Source organism: Mirounga angustirostris, unplaced genomic scaffold (assembly GCF_029215605.1).
Source record: "Mirounga angustirostris isolate CCGP_5_RB_7025 unplaced genomic scaffold, mMirAng1.0.hap1 SCAF_10, whole genome shotgun sequence".
Classification (NCBI taxonomy): Eukaryota; Metazoa; Chordata; class Mammalia; order Carnivora; family Phocidae; genus Mirounga; species Mirounga angustirostris.
Genome location: NW_026991718.1, coordinates 97,401,489 through 97,420,880, shown reverse-complemented (window position 1 = coordinate 97,420,880; position 19,392 = coordinate 97,401,489). Strand labels below are relative to the sequence as shown.

At 40.6% G+C, this 19,392-nt stretch overlaps 1 protein-coding gene across 3 annotated transcripts in view; it reads left to right on the top strand.

Moving 5' to 3' along the window:
- Positions 1-19,392, top strand: part of MACROD2 (mono-ADP ribosylhydrolase 2) — a 2,039,999-nt gene that overhangs the window by 1,884,502 nt on the left and 136,105 nt on the right. For all 3 annotated transcript variants that reach the window (XM_064572799.1, XM_064572800.1, XM_064572801.1), the window contains exons 10-11: positions 4,237-4,281; positions 11,351-11,434. In XM_064572799.1, coding sequence (XP_064428869.1) covers positions 4,237-4,281; positions 11,351-11,434 — 129 coding nt within the window. The remainder of the gene's footprint in view (positions 1-4,236; positions 4,282-11,350; positions 11,435-19,392) is intronic.

Below are 19,392 nucleotides of genomic sequence, written 5' to 3'. Positions count from 1 at the left end.
ATCCAGTAATGTGGCAGGATACAAAATCAATGCACAGAAATCAGTTGCTTTCTTATACACTAACAGTGTACCTGTGGAAAGAGAAATTAGAGAAACGATTCCATTTACAATAGCACCAAAAGCCAAAAGATATCTTAGAATAAACCTAACCAAAAAGGTAAAGGATCTATACTCTGGGAACTTCAGAACACTCATGAAAGAAATTGAAGAAGACACAAAAAGATGGAAAAACGTTCCATGCTCATGGATCGGAAGAAAAAACATTGTTAAAATGTCTGTGCTACCCAGAGCAATCTATACCTTCAATGCCATCCCGATCAAAATTCCAATGACATTTTTCAAAGTGCTGGAACAAACAATCCTAAAATTTGTATGGAATCAGAAAAGACCCTGAATCGCCAAGGAAATGTTGAAAAAGAAAAACAAAGCCGGGGGCATCATGTTGCCTGATTTCAAGCTATATTACAAAGCCGTGATCACCAAGACAGCCTGGTACTGGCACAAAAACAGACAGATAGACCAATGGAACAGAATAGAGAACCCAGATATGGACCCTCAACTCTATAGTTAAATTATAAATTAAATTAACCATTGGCTCAATCCCAGGGTTAGGGGGGAGGGGAAGACTCTGGGAGAAGCTTCTGAATTAGCCCACTTGAGAAGCAAGGGAACTAGAGTACTTACATGCAAATCCTGGCAGTCACTTGTGAAAGGCTGCCCTCTTGGGGGTGTTAATTCCCTGATATTTCTCCAGTGGCCTTCAGCAGCCCAGAGAAAGCCCTCAGGCAGAGACCCAGGGGCTGGTGGCTGGAAGTCAAGCTGGCAAGCACTGAAGTGTCAAGGAACAAGGGGGTGTAGGCAGGGCACCCGCATCTGCCAGAAATGCACTGCAGCCTTTCCTTCCCCCTAGCTAATTCTAACTCACCCTTTAGGATTCAACTGAAATGTCACCTCTTCTGGAAATCCTTCATAGACCTTCTCTCTGACTTAGCTGCTTCTTGTCTGTTTCCCAGTGAAACCTTTGCCTACCTGCATCAGAGAATCTGTTACTTCCTCTTCTGATTGCTGCTTCCACTTCTTTGTGAGCTTTTTGAGGGAATAGAATGTCAACTCTATCTTCAAGGTCTTCCATAGTTCTGACATGTGGTCTTGGTCAATAAATGGTTAAGTAGTAAAAGTAGTAATAATAATGACACCATAACACTAATAGCCAGTATTTATTGAATGCTCATTCCATGTATGCACTTCACACGTATTACGTATTACCAGCTCTAGAAAGTTAGTACTTTTATTATCCCTATTTCTCAGATAAGAAAGCTGAGGTATAGGTTTACATAATTTGCCCAAGATTGCACAGCTATATATGGTTTGGCCTGATCTGACTCCGGATCCTGGGTATACTGTTAACCACTATATGGATAAATGAATGAAAATGAATGAACAAATGGATAATAACATCAAGTCTGATCCTTCAACACCTGGGAACATTCTAGGGATGATGCTATGAGTATAGTCTATATAGTCCCTGGAAGCAGCTATCCCTCCCCTGACATCTTTTGTAATGGCACTGGCTACTCTATTACATGTTCAAATGTATCTGCATGTCTTACTTTCCTTACTAATGATAAATTTCTAGGCAACTGCATAATCTGGTATTTTCTATTTCCCCAGACATAAAGCCACACATACAAAATGTTACCAATGAGTGTTTGCCACATGGACAAATGGATACATAGTTGACAAGCAAAGGGATCTTTGACTCTTCCTTTATCTTTCCCTGGAAACTGTGGAGACTCTTTTCCATCCCACTCTGAGATTCCAGAAAGTCTGTTGTCAAAGAGATGGTTCTAGATATTTTAGATGGCTCTGAAAAATAAAATTTTGTTTAAATATATTAAGTTCAGGGAAGAATCTGTGAAGAGTTTACTTTGTAACATTTTGGTAATCATTTGGTTAGAAAATTATATTTCTGAGAGAAAGACATTCTTTCTCCCAAAATTCTATTCATAGAAAAAAATGAAAGAAAGAAATTATATAGAAAAATCACTACTGTTTCTAACAATTTGAATGGAAGAAAATTTACTTCTTGAAAAATTAACCATGGCCATCAAGAATTACTTTCCTAAAACTTCAAATTAAATGCATTTTCCATTCCCAGTGACTGGTATATCTATAATCTTCATTTATAATTAGCACTTTGAAGAGTGTCACATTGAATAAATTTGGCTCAGAAATTACTAAATTTAAAGCATATATCCAAGAGGAAATTACAAATCGTTACTGAGTCCTCATTGTTTGCAAATCATCACATAGATACATGCTGTCCTGATATGTAAGAGATAGATAGGAAATACAAACACGGGAATTCTCTAATTTGACTAAAAAATCAGATAAAATTAAAAATAAAACCTCAAAAATTTTATTCCGCAGAAATTTCTTTATGGATTTTAGTGTATAAAATTAATTGCATTACGTACCAGGGAATACAAAGGAACATAAGACATAGTCTTTAACTTTGCAGAATTTGTGATCTAGAGATGGGCATCCGCCAGACAGATATGTTAACAAGTAGACTTATGATTTGGTGGTAAAAATAACTAATATATAGCACTTAATATTTCAGTAGCTGTCCTAGTGCTTTATGTAACCTTATCTCATTTAATCCTTGCAACAACTCTATGTAGGAGGCATTATTATCCCACTTTATAGCTGATGAACCTAAAACTCAGAACTGTTTGGTAACTTTTCCAAGGTCACATGCCTAATGAATGGGTGGGTGGAGGAGCTGTATGCAGACCTCAGCCCAAAGGTCCTTAAAGTTGATATTCAGAAGGCGTTAAAAATAAGGTACACTGAAGAGAAGACTATTCACTCAAACTTGGTTGGAGCAGATGTTATGGTACCACAGTTTGGCCTTGAAGGATGAGTGTGAACAGAGATGGAGAAGGCATTACTTCCAGGACTGAGGTGGGTAGAGGAAACTAGCAGAGATCTTAGAAAACAGAATTAAGTGGTGCGTGAGTGAAGGTGGTAACATGAGTGGAACAGAGGAGGGGAAACCAAGGAAAGTGGTCAGAACCAGATACTGCTGGCCTTGAGTGTAACCCCCAAAGAGTCCAAGACCTTTCTCATTAGGCAGACAGGAGTCACAGAACAGTTGTGAACCAGATCAGAGCTGTATTTGAAGATTGATTTGGCAGCTATGTGTAAAAGGAGTTGGAATCAGGAGTGGGAAAAAGAGAAGAGCAGGGTATGGGGCGCCTGGGTGGCTCAGTCGTTAAGCGTCTGCCTTCGGCTCAGGTCATGATCCCGGGGTCCTGGGATCGAGTCCCACATCGGGCTCTCTGCTCAGCAGGGAGCCTGCTTCTCCCTCTCCCACTCCCCCTGCTTGTGTTCCCTCTCTCGCTGTGTTTCTCTCTGTCAAATAAATAAATAAAATCTTAAAAAAAAAAAAGAAGAGCAGGGTAAGAAACCACAAAATAGGGAAGTCTGAATTTGAGCTGTAGTGATGTGAAAGAGAGGAAAAAACATGGAAAGAAGACAGGATTCGGACTGCCTGGATGTGAGCAACAGTGAAGAAGAGATGACAACACATCAAGAGTTCAAAAAGCAACTGTGTCACCCAGAGCGCAGAGGACGCATGGGTCCTTGCCCAATTACAGGGGGTTTCACTGGGATGAGGGGAGTTGAATGGAAATGATAGGACTGGGGTGGGTTGGGAGAGGGGCACTTGAACTTCCATGGTTAAAGATTTGGATTTGCAGGTATAGCAAACTAGCACTTTTCACTGTGCAGTGCAGAGATTGGACACAGGGTCAGCAGACACCCAAATGGCGAGCTCCACATTTCTAGATACCTGAGGCGAGGGTGCATCCTTTCCCTGGATGCAGAAAGTGCGGCATTTAAAGTGTGTTTTATTTTTGTCCTTTTGAAATGACCGAAGTGACTGTGCATAACTTTAAAAGCAAGACAAATTATTGCATATATAGTTTTGTTAGACAGATATAACAATTTTTAAAAGGAAATGTAAACCCTAGATGTTAAAATTGTGCTCTAATTCTATTTACATTACGTTACACTAATTTAGCATAATAATACAAGACAATAGAAATGCATGATCTACTACTCTTTTCTACTGAGTGTTTTCTTGCCTTTGAATTTTTATTAGATTGGAGAATTCTGGGGTTTCTAGCTTTCATACGAATTTTTCTTTGTCTTTTCCCTTTTTTTTAATAGATGATAATAATGAAGAAGAAGGTGTTGACATGAAAGAAGATTCAGGTATTAACTTTATGATTTATTCATAGAGCATAGACAAAGACCATTGTGTTGTTTATGTACGCCTCACATTTTTTCAAAGAAAAACATAATAAGGTTAATAAAATCGGTGAAGGGGATTAAGAGTACACTTATCCTGATGAGCGCTGAGTACTATATGGAATTGTTGAATCACTATATTGTATACCTGAAACGAATATAACACTGCATGTTAACTATACTGGCATGAAAAGACAAAAAAATAAAATGTACACTCAAGGTCATAAAATAAGAAAGTAGTTATGCTAACTCTTACAGCTAATACAATTAGCATATTTAAGAAGTAAACTTTCAGCTTTCTGAAAGCTGAGGTATAAATGGAACCTGTTGTTATAACGAATAGAGCTGTGTAGCAAATCACCCCAAAGCTTAGTGATTAAAGCATCTGCTTATTATGCTCATATATTCTGTGGGTCAGGAATTCAGACAGAGCACAGCAGGGCTGACTTGATCCTGCTGCTCTACAAGGTCTGAGGCCTCATCAGGAAGCCTGATGGCTGGGGGGCTGGAATCCTGTGAAGATTTGTTCACTCAATGTCTGGCCGGCGATTGATATCGGCTCTTGGGCTCTCGGCTGAGACCACAGCTGGGGCAGTTTTCTGAAACATCTATGCATGGCCTCTTTCTATAACCTGGGCTTCCTCTCAGCATGGCAGCCAGGCTCCAGAGAGAGCAAAGTGAGCCAGCAGGAGCTGTAACCTTTTTAAGCTTCAGCCTCGGGAGTCCAACAGAATGACTTCCACAGAACTCTTTTTGGAACAGTCATTAAGAAGCCTGCCCAGGCTCATGGGGAGAGAAAGTAGTCTCAATCTCCTGATGGGGAGCATTGAAGTTTTATAGAGCACATGGGACCTGAAAACTTGCCATGGCCATCTTTGGTACATATATTTGGTGCATCTGATATATTTTTCTCACTATCAGAAATTAAGATGTGTGCCTACTCCTCAAGAAAGACCAGTGTTTGATGAGGGAAATCTAGTGATCACAAACATTGGATCTGGCCTAAGGGGGCCACTCAGTATGTGCTTGTTAATGAATGCATGAATCAATAGGCCTGAATTCAATCCTAGCTCCTCCATTTATGGACTTGGGGTAAAAGTTTTCTCTATAGGCCTCAGGGTACACCTCTGGGGCCAATAACTCTTACCATACAGTCTTGTTTGGGAATTAAATGAGATATCGTACCTGACATGTTTCTTGGGCCTTAGTAAACACTAAATTATCCCTTCTTTCTTTCTCCTCTAGATATTGGAAGGGTACAGAACTTAATTCCGTAGTATAAGAACTCCATGTTCCCCATTTTGGCAACCACACTGTTCTAGGCATCAAATGGGGCCAAGTTTTAAAATTAAAATCGGTATCTCAGAGGTCCTAATTTTGTTTAACCTGCTATTCGATGCCAGAATGCCATCCATTATTCACCGACAACCTCAGTCTGAGCATCTCCATTAACGGGGAACAATTTAAATTCTGAGGTAAACGATCTCTGTTAGTCAAGGTTTGGTTAAAATGGTCCTTTCTCCTGGTTAAGTTAAATCTCTCTTCCTCCCCTGATCTCCCACTGTCTTCGTGGAAAGATACCAACAGGTCTTTTCTTCATAACAGCTCACTGGAGCAATGACCATAACTCGTGTCTAGCTTCTAGCTTCTTCTCTGGTCCAAACATGCCTGAGTCCTGTGGTTCCCTTGGTCTCCCCAGGTCAGTGGATTCAGAGGGCAGGAGAAGTCAAGGGAGGATCTACAAGCCAGGAGCAGGAAACTGCTGTAATAACAGTTGTCAGTTCCCTGTCTGTGTATCCTTGGTACCTGCTTGTTGCTTTCCAATATCAACAGTGGTCTAAGGAAAGTTCCTGTGACCCTCAGCTGAGTGTTGTTTGCTGGTCAGAAAAGCAAACTCAAAGTGCCAGGGAGTTAATTTGTCTGGAGTAGCCCTCAGCCAACAACGGGCAAGAGTTGGTGGACTCGAGCAGGACACCTCGGAGGCAGGTTATGTTTCAGCGCTGTCCAGTAGAAATAGGATGGGAGCCTCAAATGGGAGCCTCCTGTTTAACTTCAGATTTTCTAGTAATCACATTGGAAAAAGTAAAGAGAAACAAATGAAATTAATTTAATACTATTTTATATAATATATCCAGAATATTATCATTTCAACAAGTAATCAATATAAAAATTAAATGACCCTGATATTTTACATTCTCTTTTTTCCATACTGAGTTTTGAAATGTGTGTGTGTTTTACATTCATGTCTCAGTTCAGACTAGACACATTCCACATATCCATTGGCAAAGTGTGGTATTGGACAATGAGATTCTGTACCATCACCCAGAGGTCCCCAGTGGAACTTGCTCACACCCAGTATTGGCTGCCTTCCCTTTCCTGTCTCCCTTCCCTACTCCCCTCTGGCACTTTCTGGGATAATTTCTTAAGTGAAGTATTTGAACTCAAACCCTTGTCTCAGCGTCTTCTGAGAAAATCCAACCTGAGACAAGGACTCTGCTTGTCTTTTGTAAAACATAAAGCCCAAGGTGAAATTTCAATTAGAATATCCATTCCCATGACCATGAGAGATGTCTTATTGCTTAAAAGAACCATATGTTGAAAAAAGACTTTAAGTGGTCACCCCACCTTGGATTAAATTCCGTAAATTTAATGTCAATTTTTGCTATTCTCCTTTATCCTGCTCACGTGAAGTATCCTTGGAATATCCTTCAGCTGTGGGGAGTACTGCCCTTTCAGCCGGCCAGTTTAAGGACCTTATCTTGCTAAGGATCATTTGCCTAAGTGCCATAAGTACACATTTCTAGGCAGGGGGAGTTGACTTCTTAATGAGATGCAGCTAGCTATCCAAACCACTGAGTGATTTTAAGAAAATCATTATTAATGCTAATGCAGAGCCCACAAGGTTGGAGTCAGCATATGAGGTTTGGGGGACTTTAATTGGATCATCAGTTCTGATCTTAGTGTCATCAGGTTTCCCGGGGGTTTTGTGCAGCAGTTGGATGCAGCTGTTAAAGTCATACTCGATGGCCCAAAGATGCTAAGTCACTAGGCCAGAATGGGCTTGGGAAGCTGCTCTTCATTTCCTAATATCTGAGTGCTGAAATCATGAGGGATTTCTGTGCAGAATGGTTCCATGATGTGCCACTGGCCTTGCCAGACACTGGTGAGGAGGCTGGCTTCAGTTCAGATCTCATACTCGGGCGTGTTGGTCTCTAAGACGGGTCTCTAACCCGACCATTAGGTGCTGCCTGTCCTCTGCCTAGTGTTGCCTGTATTGCAAGTAGAAATGCTGGAGGGATTTTTACGAATGCAGCTGACATTAGTGAAGGGCTACTTGGGAGAATAACTGGCCAACAAATGCTAGTAAATGACAGTGAATAACAATCTGAATACCAAAAACCAGTAAGATGCTGGTAAACTGATTCTCTGGATGAAGGGAACCCCCACTGGGGGAGTTTGCATATTTCGTTATTGTAAATACACCCACTGTGGTGGTGTTCAAGCTACCAAACATGAGATCAATGAATGCGGGAGTTGAGGAGAGAGAGGTATAGTCAGCTGGCTCACGTCAGCCTCAGCACACGTCTGCTGAACCAGATTTTAATCAGGATGTACCTTGTGCCAGTCGCTCAACATATATGAAGTCATTTAAGGTATGCACAACCCTAGGAGGCAAGGATTAGTAACTACACAAGGCTTAAGAGGAATTAGTTCCTGGCTTAAGTAGGAGAGCCGTAAGTGTGTCTGACCCCAAAGCTCACACCCTTGTACTCCGTCTCCAGACTCCAGTAAGTAGAGGCAGGAGCATCTCAGATGGTGTGAGACAAGTTCATCCTCAAGGTGAGGCTCTGCCCCCATGGGGAAAATGACAGAGACAGACTGGCTTAAATGCTTAGGATTCCCTTTAAGTCCTTTATCAGTTTCTTTAATCCTAGCATAGAGGAAAGAAAATCAACAGCCACCTATGACAATTCAGCTACATGACAGTGAGGAGCACAGTTAAGTTCTTCAGGCGGCAAAGCTATGCTCAGGGCAAAGCTCCAGGTCTCCACCCTCTGCCAAAGAGAGAGGCAACATAGATAATATGATACGCTGCCAAGGAGAAGTATGGGGTGCTTTGGAGGAATGTTCCTTCAGCTTCTCCAGACTAAGAGGGAGCGTTGTTTCTGCTGAACCACAAGTAGAAATCTGGGCACAGAGGCCATGTGTATCAGTGACTTTCATTTGAATGCTTCCGTGGCTGTTACAAAATGATACTAATGTCATAGATGACTATTGATAATTAACATGTATCCATGCCCACTAACTACCCAAGGAGGGCCCTGTTACTTTTTAAAAATGAAGTACCAGTCCTTTTTGGGTACTTACCTCAAAACGTGGACAAATAGAGACAAATAGATGTCTTTCAGAGATGTCTCACCCATTCCCCAAGAATTCCTATTCAGGTTGGGAAATCAGGTTCATTATCAAAAACTCACTTTCAGGAAATGCTGGTTTGGGGTTGAATCCCCAGCATTGGGAGCACTCCTCTTAGTCCCTGTTGTAGATGATGCATTTCAGAAGCATCTTCCAGAGAGTCTTAAGAGTTTCCTTCCAGGGAGATCATAAGTGTTGCTTTGCCCATTTTATGCATCCTTTTGAGCACAGCATCTGTGCTCAGTGAGCTGTTCCAAGCATCTCATTTCTGGTTTTGCTGAACCCATTCTCAAGGGTCAATATCCATCTCACACCTGGTGACAGAAGTTTGGGGGAGTTGCTAATGTAATCATTGGCGGAATTTTTCACCCTGGCCATGGTAACGATCTTGGATGTGACTTACTTGCAACCAGAGAAAGCCTAACTTAGTGCCCAAAAACCTTTGTAGTCCATAATGCCAAAGTTTTTAATAGCACATCTATCAAATGCAATTTTTTGTTCTGTTCCTTTTTTAATAAATGGGAAAAGAAAAATGAGTCGCCATAGCACTGTAGTGTAATTTTAGAATCCTGGCATAAGGCGACAGCTGCTAAGAGAGTAAGAATTAGGCATGAGCCCCATTATATCTTGGCCTTAAAGAAAGGCCTGGGTAAGGGGGGAAAGAAAACGGAATTGGAAATGAAATTCGCAAGACACTACTAGGTACCGGGGACACAAGAGACATTAGGAAAGACAAATGTCCTTTTCTCAAGGAACTTACATTCTAGGAGGTGGGATGGGGAAGGGCATACAATAAAGAAAGAAGGGGACAAGATAATTTCAGATACATCAAGTGATGTATTTGAGAGAGATTTCCCTTGCAGGCACCCTTTGTGTTAGGAATTAGCAGAGGGCCTTTCTTGGGAGCTGAGTTTGATTTGAGATTAATAGGTGAGAAGGAGGTAGACACATGAGTGTGTGTTTTTGGAGGGGGAGGGGAGAAAAACAACAGATGTGATGATTCTAAGGCAGAAACCAGCCTAGTAATGACAAGAACACACAAAGACAGACAAAGTGCAAGTGGGAGACGAGGCTAGAGCAGAGGTAGAGCCTGAGGGCCATGTTGTCCTGGCCCATGGAATTGGATTTGGATCTTAATCTAAGACCAGTGGTATTTAAACAGGTGAGCAACAGGATCGGCTTTATGTTTAGAAGATAGCTCTGGCTGCTACATGGAGAAAAGCTAGTTTCAGGGAGTTTAGAAAGCCAGAACATTACTATAGGAACTCAGGTAAGAGAGGCTGCTGGTTTGGATTAGGGTGATGATTGCAAAGGATGAGCACAGTGCATGAATATGGGATATTTTGGAGCAGAGCTGATAGGACTTATGATGACCTTCCTGGAAGAGTGACTGAAAGGAAACATTAAGGACAATATCTCAGTTTGGGGGTTTGAATTCCTGGGTTGATAGTGAGATGTGAAATACTATGGAGAGAACAGGTTTGCAGACATCAAGAGTATTGTTCCAGCTGTGCTGTTTGAAATGCCTAATGGGATTATTTACGTAAATTTGAAATGCTTGGTGAGAGCCCAGTGAAGGTAAATCATGGGGGCTGGAAAGAGGGAGGTACCATTACATCCCAGCCCTGAAAGGACAGTGGGGGAGGGGGTAGTTACAGGACGCTGGAGACAGAGAGGATGTGGAGAAAGCCAAGTGATTGGGGCTGTGATCTGAGATAGGCGGATACAATAAGCCCTTGAAGGTTACTGGTAGCCTAGGAAGAAAGACAGAAATTTCACTGGTACGTAGAGACCAGTCTCCCAGTGCACAGCTGGATGGGAGGTGGGGTAGAAGGTGGAGAGTGGAGAAAAGACAGCCAGTCCAAATACAAAATGAGCTGCCATGTAAGCAGCTGAAGACATAAGCTTTGAGCTTAGCAGAGAGGCCAGGACTGGAAATACAAATTAATGCCTAACAAAGTATCTGTATCTGAAGGGGATGAATTTAGAGAAGACAGTTTCCTAAAACTGTCTTCAGGATTTTTTTTTTTCAGTCTTCAGAATTTAAATTATCAGCCTCCTTGGATAGACTTGGCCCCAGGGGGTATTGGGAAGGATTGAGAAAAGTGGGAAACATGTTAATTTAATTGGGGCATATAGAAGTTGTTTAGAATTTGGATGACTAAAGCTCCACCCTAACCCCCCAAGATGAGATGACATTGCAGCTGATCTAGCTCTACTTTGAGGATTTAGTAAAATGAAATTGCATTTTGGCAACTGTCAGTTAATCCGTGAAGTTTTAAATCAAACTCCTATGGAGAAAAAAAAAATAATTTGGGGTTGCCTTATGGAGAATTTCTTTTCATTTAAAAAAAAGCATTTAAGATTTCACATCTGTGTGAATCATTAATGATGGTCACAAAAAGATGTTAAGCTTTAATGTCAATCTATGTGCACTGGAGAATCACAGGCTCTTGCCAAAATTTAGCTCAGCCAAAATGATAAATGAATCTGTGATCAAGCTTCACTATACATGTGGGTTTACTGAGGGGAAAAAAAAAAAAAGGACTTTAAACTTCAACATAATTTTAAATATTGAATATCTAAATAAGAATGTTTTAAATCTTTATGCTTCCAGAGGGGTTAGAGCCAAAAGGCCTCTCTCCACCCCACAAGAAGAGCAAAGCAAAGAAGCCAGAATGTTCCAAAGACTCTAGTGAAGGTGAGTCCTGTCCCTCCTGTCTTTAAAAAATTACTCCATGAAAAGAAACTTCTGGTTAACTTTTTAAATTACGTGCATGCTCTCTCGTTCAGATATTTCTCAGGGTGCAAAAATCACAGAAGAATTCTTTATCCTTTCCTAATATGTGGATTCTCCCCTGAATGTGAGGACAAAATATCAGATTTAGGTTTAATTGGTGAAGGTAAAAACCAAGTCTGAAAAAACACATTTTCTCACTGTGATGTATTTTCTTGTTCCTGCAAAGTGCTGACAAGTTGGGTGCTCTGTCATCGCGTAAGGGTGAGTTATAGACGTGGGTGTGACGAGCAGTGCGTAGCTAATTGCCTTATTGGGATCACTTGCTTTTTTTCATGAACATATTCTGAGTCCAGGTTCAAACCTTAGCAGTGGGTGCTAGAAATGCTTCTGGTCTTTTGTTCTCTTCCACTTTCTAGAAGCCAGCGTATCTTTGCGTTAAATGGACAGGCTCAGTTGGGCTCAGTTTTCTGAAGAAATGAAGCCAGTCTGTCTTTGACTTACAACACTAGTGCCACCTACAAGATATTCACATTTTTCTTTTAAAATGTAGATTAGGTAGATTAGGGAGCCTCTCATCTCCTGAGTATGCATGAACTTCTTAAAGGGGAACATATTTATGCTTTCTCGTTTCTTGCCTTGGATCCTCACTTCATCCGCTGTGAAATGGAGAGCATTATAATACTGATAGTGTCAGCTTGGGTCTTTGGGAAGGAAGATGCCAAGATGAAATAGAAGTGCAGGAAATGTATGGGAGCGGGGAGCCTTGAAGGGTAAAGGGGGGGAGGGGCAGGGGGAGGCGAAGGAGAGAAGGAAGGAAGATTAGCTAGGAAGAGCCTCCATCTGCAGTGCAATCTGCAGAAGTCTGGGGAGGCCCAGAGCTCTGGGCAGGAAATGGCTGGCTCCAAGATCCCTTTTCTCCTGCTCACTCACTGGCCACAAGCAGCTGGGGGAGAAAGTGGCCTCGGTGTGACGATAATGCTGCAGTGGACCCCAAAGTGTGGCCAGTGGCCGCTGTCAGCTAACTTCATTCCCAGCAGCATGTTCTCTCTTGAAGGGAGATCCTGAACATCTCTCCTCCATGACAGCACAGCATCTGCATGAGTGTCGGGGTTCCAACTAATAAGTAATGACACTGCCTTCACCCTCACCTGGGTTCAGAACCAACTGAGAAGGCAAAGCTGTAGGAAAGTTTGAAACCAAAAACATGAGCTTTGTTACTAATGAGGTTAGATTAGAGCATCTGGTGGCCCTGCCCCCAGATGGGCTTCCTAAGGCTGATTTCACTCCTGAATATGAAAGATGTAACCTCTGTCCCCTCAGGAGCAAGTACCATTGTCCTTGGTATCTTGGGTGCCTGGACAGAGACTACCCGGGTGAGCTTATTATATGAAAAAGAACAGACCAGGACATGCCCTCTCTGTGGACAGGTGGATCTGAGAGAGACTCGAGATGTGTCTGTTTCCACTCCCCGCCCCCCACCCAAGGCTTGGATAAGTGAGGGGATGAGGAGAAAGGCACAGCAGTAAATGTTCTCTGCCCTTTGGTTGAGGAACAAGAAATAAACATTTCCAACTAACAGTAAACAATAGAAATAGTATGTATAAAGTGCCTAGCACAGGTCCAGCATTCATAATGGCTATTATAATTGCCAAAATAATCAGCACCATGAGAGGGTGCACACTGCCCTGATTCACTTAAATATGCTTGAGAGCTTCAGATCATTCATGGTGAACACTTAGAACCATGGAGAAGGCCAGCAGTTCTCATTGGCCCAAGGTGATAAGAGCTTTGGGCTTCTGTCTCCTACTCTAATGAGGTCATTTCCTGGACAATCTCTTGAGGCCATGTCTGGTAAATGGGTTAAGGGCAAAATGACAATTGCCTTTTCCTTGGAGAGAGAGGCTCCACCTCACCTAGTGGTTCCCATCAAATGTCCAACCCACATCAGAGGTTGTTTTCCAGAGCCTGAGCCTGTGGTCATTTCAAGTGTCACGTGGTGAGCCATAAACTACAGCAGTTCTGTCTCCTTTAATTAATAAGGGTATTCCTCCCAGTTATTCCTTCAGGTGAGCGGAAACTTCTTTTGCCTCCTAAATAATTTGCTTTGTTTAGGAACATCATTCCATAATTCCAAGATGAGTAGATAATATGGCTTTTCCTTACCCAAAGATGTGGTCTCAGAATATGCTCTTAAGGCACCAAAGTGCCATCACTGTGGATTCGTGACCAGGGACGTTCTGTCTGTGGCATCATGGTGAAATCTAACATTAGCCACTCTATAGAAACATGGGAATTTTGTATTTGTTCCTAAGATGACTTTCAGGATGAAAAAGTAAAAATTGCTGGAAAAATGGTAAGAAAGGGACAAGTTGAGGTAGATGATTCTATGATGGGCACTCATTATCTATCAGTGTTTCTATTTTGATGAAATAAACTACATCCTGAATTCATGTTACATATGTTTCACTTCCTCTCCTGATTCAAAGAGTTATAATCTTTGATTGGTAAAGAGTTACAATTCTTTCCCACTAGACATGCAAACAGAATATTGTATCCCTGGGTGGAGGGGTAATGCAGAACATGACCCTTTTCTGTGATGGGCTTCCCATTTTAGAGTTATCAGTCCTTTTCCAACTGGGTTGTCTCTCTAATATATATATATTTTAGTAAGAGAAGCTTCTGGTATTTTTATTTATAGATCACTCAGCTCAATTCCCCATCACTTGGCTTCATCTTACTTCTCCCCTACCTTTGGGTTCCCAGCCCTGATTCTAACCCTCATGGGTCTTCCTGATTACCTCAGTTTACCTTATAATATCCATTCTCAGACAGGATCATAGAGAATAGAGTTGGAACACAAACTCACCTAGATTTCCTGGCATATATAACTGTGATAACTGTATTTTGATCCAGAAGAATTTTGTGAACATATGGGCAAGTTATCTCATTCTACAGATCTGTTTTAAAGTAGACTGTGAATGGTTTTTTAAGTTGCCCAAAGTCCGTGCCGCTTGTTAATGTCAGAATCTCTTCTTTTTTTCTAGAAACAACATAACTTCACTAATCCTTTTCCCTTTCTCTCTTCTGGAAACTAGACCTAGTTTTGTTGAAGGAGGCAACATTGCTGTTATTGCAGCCTTGATTGAAAGCTTTATCCCTTTAGTAAAGGTTGTACTAAAGTACTGAACATCAAAAGAAATAATCAAACAATTTCCAAATGAATTTTTAGCATTTTTTGTATGGTGGACTTTTGGATATAGAGTTTCATTTTGATTGTTTTGATTGAACTTTCATGGACCAGAGTATTGACCCACTGCAACACCATGCCAATAAGGAAATGATTAGTAATTTCAGATTGGCTGGCATCTGATATAAATGATAAGCCAACCATAAGCTGGCAAATTATAGGCACAATTGCTTGAAAAACACCTGGTAAATGGCACTTCCAGCAATTCCAACTCTCAGGAATTTGGACCAATTTTTTTTTCTTTTTTTTTTAAATTTTTTTTTAATTTTTTTTTCTTACAAAAAAATTAATTGAAAGAATATTATAGAAAACTTAGCACCATTAAGAAAACATGCTCCTCTCACACTCTTTCCTCCATCTTTCACCGGGAAATCCTTTTAGAAGTTCCTGTAGTGAAAATCTTTCTGGCTTTGTTTGTGTGGAAACATTATTATTTTGCTATTTTTTTAAGGCAGTTTTCCTAGGTAAAAATTTGAGGTTGATGGTTATTTTCTTGCAACATTTCAAGATTTTTTTCCCCCACTTTTATCAGTTCTGTAGTTGTTAAGAGGTAATATCCCAGTCTAATTGTTTCTTTTAAATTGTCTTTACTTTCTCTTTGCACTGACAATCTGGTGTTTATCTTTTTTGTCTCTCGGTTTCAGTATGATGTCCCTCTGTGTGGGTTTCTCTTTATCCTTTTTAGGATTTGCTGTGCTTCTTGGATATGGGAATAGACATATTTTTTAGTAAAGTTCTGAAAATGTTTCTCCTATTGCCCCACCAAATACTGTCTCCACTAACCTACATTGCTTTTTTTTTTTTTTCCTTCTGTGTCCCTAGCTATCTCTCTTTGATGCTTTCTGGTTACTTCTTTCAAGCCTATCACTCGATTCATTAATCTTATTTAACTTTATCTAATCTGATTTCCATTGTTATCATTTTCATTTTTACAAGTTTTATTTGGTTCTTTTTCAAATATAGCTGGTCATCCTTTATTTAATAACCACATAAAATATTTTTAAAAAAATAATCTGTATCTGAAATTTCAATATCTCTAGTCTGTCTCTGTAAGTTAAATTCTGCAGTTTGTTGTTTTTGCAGATTCATGGTTATGGTTATTTCCTTGTATATTTTGTCTTTTTTATTTCCATGTTCTTTAGATTTTTATTTGTGGGGATTTTCTGAAGCTGGATTAAGAGTTTATTTATTTATGTTTTGTTTCTGAGATACCTGAAGATACTGCTGATTTAGGGAAACCTTAAACTACATATTTGGCTTAGAGTTTTTTGTTTTGTTTTGTTTTGTTTGCTACTTGCCCATGTTAGTACATATGTATTATAAGATTAGGAAATCTCAACAGATACTTTTTTCTTCCTTTCTTCCTCTCCAACCAATGCTAAAACTTGAGAAAATTTCCTACTATACTCAGGAGCAAAGCACAGGTCCTATGGCTCCCATGTGTGGCTCATTCAAACCCAAGCTTCAGCTAGTGGTTCTCAAAGAGTATTCCTGTCTGCATCACCAACATCACCTGGGAACTTGTTAGAATTACAAACTCTAGGACCTCATCTCAGACCTACTGAGTCAGAGATACTGAGGTGGGGCCCACTAATCTGTGTTTTTAAAAGCCCTTGGGGTATTCACACACTTGCTTGAGTTTGAGAACCACTATTCTAGAGCCTAGACCATCTGGGTATTGGCAAATGCCTCAAAGCAACAATAATTTCAGTGCTTGCTTACAAATCTTGATTCAGTCACCATCATTTCTGGCTTCTAAGGAGTTTCCTTACAAAAAGCACCAGCTCAGCCATGTATTCAAGAATTAGATAGATACATGATAGATAGATTGGAAAAATGATTGGTAGATAGTAAATATCTACAAATATACATATAAAAATGGATGCATACATACCTATATATGTGTGTACATACATGCTTATGTATATAATACATAGTCTGGGAAGATATATGTCAAAATGATCTCAGGAATTAGAGCAGTGGAAAAGAGACGGGCAGATTTGGAAAAGTTCAATATTCAACTTACTAAATTTGTGTGTAACTGAAAAATATATATGCAAGAATTGTTTTATATTGATAAAACAAAAACATATTTTCATTTAAAAACTAGAGACATTGTGCTCCTAAAATTCAGTAGCAAATTGAGAACAGTAATTTTCCTAACATTCATCTCCAAAGCCTTCAGTGGCTTTTGGTAATGAATGCTATTTTTCCGCCATATTTTTCACAGAAAGCACTAGCACTTTGGCCCTCGCTCTACAATTGCCTCTACATAGAATATTCAACAAGCCTACATGGGATGCACATTCTTCAGGAACCCGAGCCTTTGCAATGCTAAATCAAGCAGCCCTATACTGCACTCTAAAATATTAATGATTTCTTTTGTCAGATGAGATACATGTGGAAACATTTTGGAAACTAGAAAGCACTATACAAGTTTGAAGGATCTAATATTGCTATTAGAAGTATTATTATTATTGTCTCGACTAAAATAAATTTTTCTGAACACACGAACCACTGGTGGAATGCACGTTGTATTTCCTAAGTGGCAGAATTTTCTCGCTGCCCTATTATTTTTCCTGCATATTAATGTATCATGTGACATGCTGTTTTGTGACTGGCTGGACAGAAGGGACATTCTATCTTTCAGAGTGCCATGCAGCAGTTCATGCATTATATTCATAAGCATGATCTTTAATTTAATTTTTTGACAAGTGCAATGAAGGGTAAAATCAGGCAGTCATAATTTTGACTTAGCCATCACTCAAATGAGCTTAGTGATTGACCAGCTTTAAAAAAAAAGTGTGAATGAGGAAAAGCAGCTTTCTCATGAAGAATAGCTTTGTTTTATCCTCTAAGACCTTAAAATACCAAGAATTTAAGCAAAAGGTAAAATTTCCATGGTGAAAATCAGAATACAATAAAAGTCCATGTCACCATCTTGCTTTAATTATTCTCTCTATGATCTGCATGATCCAGGGCCATTCTGAGCTATCCGTCTGCTGCAGATTAGTAGATGGGCCCAACAGTCATGGTCTCCCCATTTACCCATTAAACAGAGCTGTGGTTCTAACCACGGAGTCCTGTTTCAGTTAGCATTAGGATTTTAAACGGGCAACACAGAATACATCAAGGCATTTTCCATGGTGAGAAGGTCGAACCTACCTGGGCAGACTAAGCATGGGTGCCTTGTGACCCAGAATGATCCCTGTCTATGCCTGTGGTCACTGACATATTATTGGCAATATTCCCTTTCACTTTCAGTGCGGGGCGGAGCAGGGGAGTCCTAGCTTGGGTGATAACATATATGGATGCTCCCAGTCGTGGAGAAACCATGGTTCAGCATGAGTGTCAACAGAGCTCTTGGCTGTACAAGTTCTGCTTCCTACATTGGCAGTTTATCTAACCTAAAAGTCAGTTTCCTCATTATTAAATGAAGGAAAGAACCTCCCCTGTGGGAGTGTGGGAGATTTAAACAAGATTATGTGTGGAAACTGCCCGGCACAATCTCTGGACAGAAGAACCGGTCAGCCCAAATGTATTGAATCAAAACAGGAAGAGCTCCCTCCCATCAAAAACTCACCCACCTTGTTTATTAAGGCTTGAAATGCCTTTCAATATGAACAAAAGAGTGTTGCAAACAGAGAAAAGACTTAAAAGGTATTGACTGAATCTCCTCTCTTGCTGTTTTTCCTCTTCTCTCTCCCTTAGGTTTCACCAGCCCTCCACTCCCCTGACCAACCACATTAATTCCTGTCCCCGAAAGTCCTCAAATGGCCTTCCCCCAATCTACATTCTCCTTCCAGATCTGAATACTTTTTTTCTATAAGATTTTATTTTTAAGTAATCTCTACACTCAATGTGGAACTCGAACTCACAACCCTGAGATTAAGAGTCACATGTTCTACAACTGAGCCAGTCAGGCACCCTTTGATTCTTTTTATCTTCAAGTCAAGCTTCCTGAGAAACTGGTCTACTTCCAATATTTACACAACCTCTCCCCGCAATCATTCCTCAGCCTCTACTTCCTGCCTCTAAAACTTCATGGTGGGCTCCAGGTTAGATCAGGGGCATTAAGGAGGAGGTGGTCTCTGGTTATGGGCTGTCAGTTCAGACCTGCCACTGAGACAGTCACTGTCCAACCCCCACGGGCTCTTGAGGTTTGGTGGCTCTCTGCTATTTCTGTAAGATGTTGGGAACAAGGATCTCTCTTCTAAGGCTTGGTCTTGTTCCAACTGCCTGTAGATTTGTTCTCCTGGATGAGTGTTTCTCAAACTGTGGTCAGTGGAGCCCCATGGGTTGTCCCCAAAGCCCATTTAGGGGATCTGCAAGGCCAAAATGAATTTCACATGGAGCTGTACTCTCAGAACTATCCATTCACATGGAATACAGTGGGAATGGTGTCCCCTGGAGTTGTGCAAAGTAGTGGTGTCACAGATACCCTACAGTATCCTTCCTCCAACTACATCAGCATAGCTCCCCACCACCCACATGCAGCTTTTCTATGCATTAATTCCACATATTTTTGTTAAATACCCACTACTTAACAGTATAGATGCTGTTCTAGGCACTGAAAATACATACACACACACACACCCTTCTTTTGGGAGGCTTATATTCTAGGGTATGTGGGAGGTGGCAGTTTTTGGATTTAAAAATATTAAATAAGATA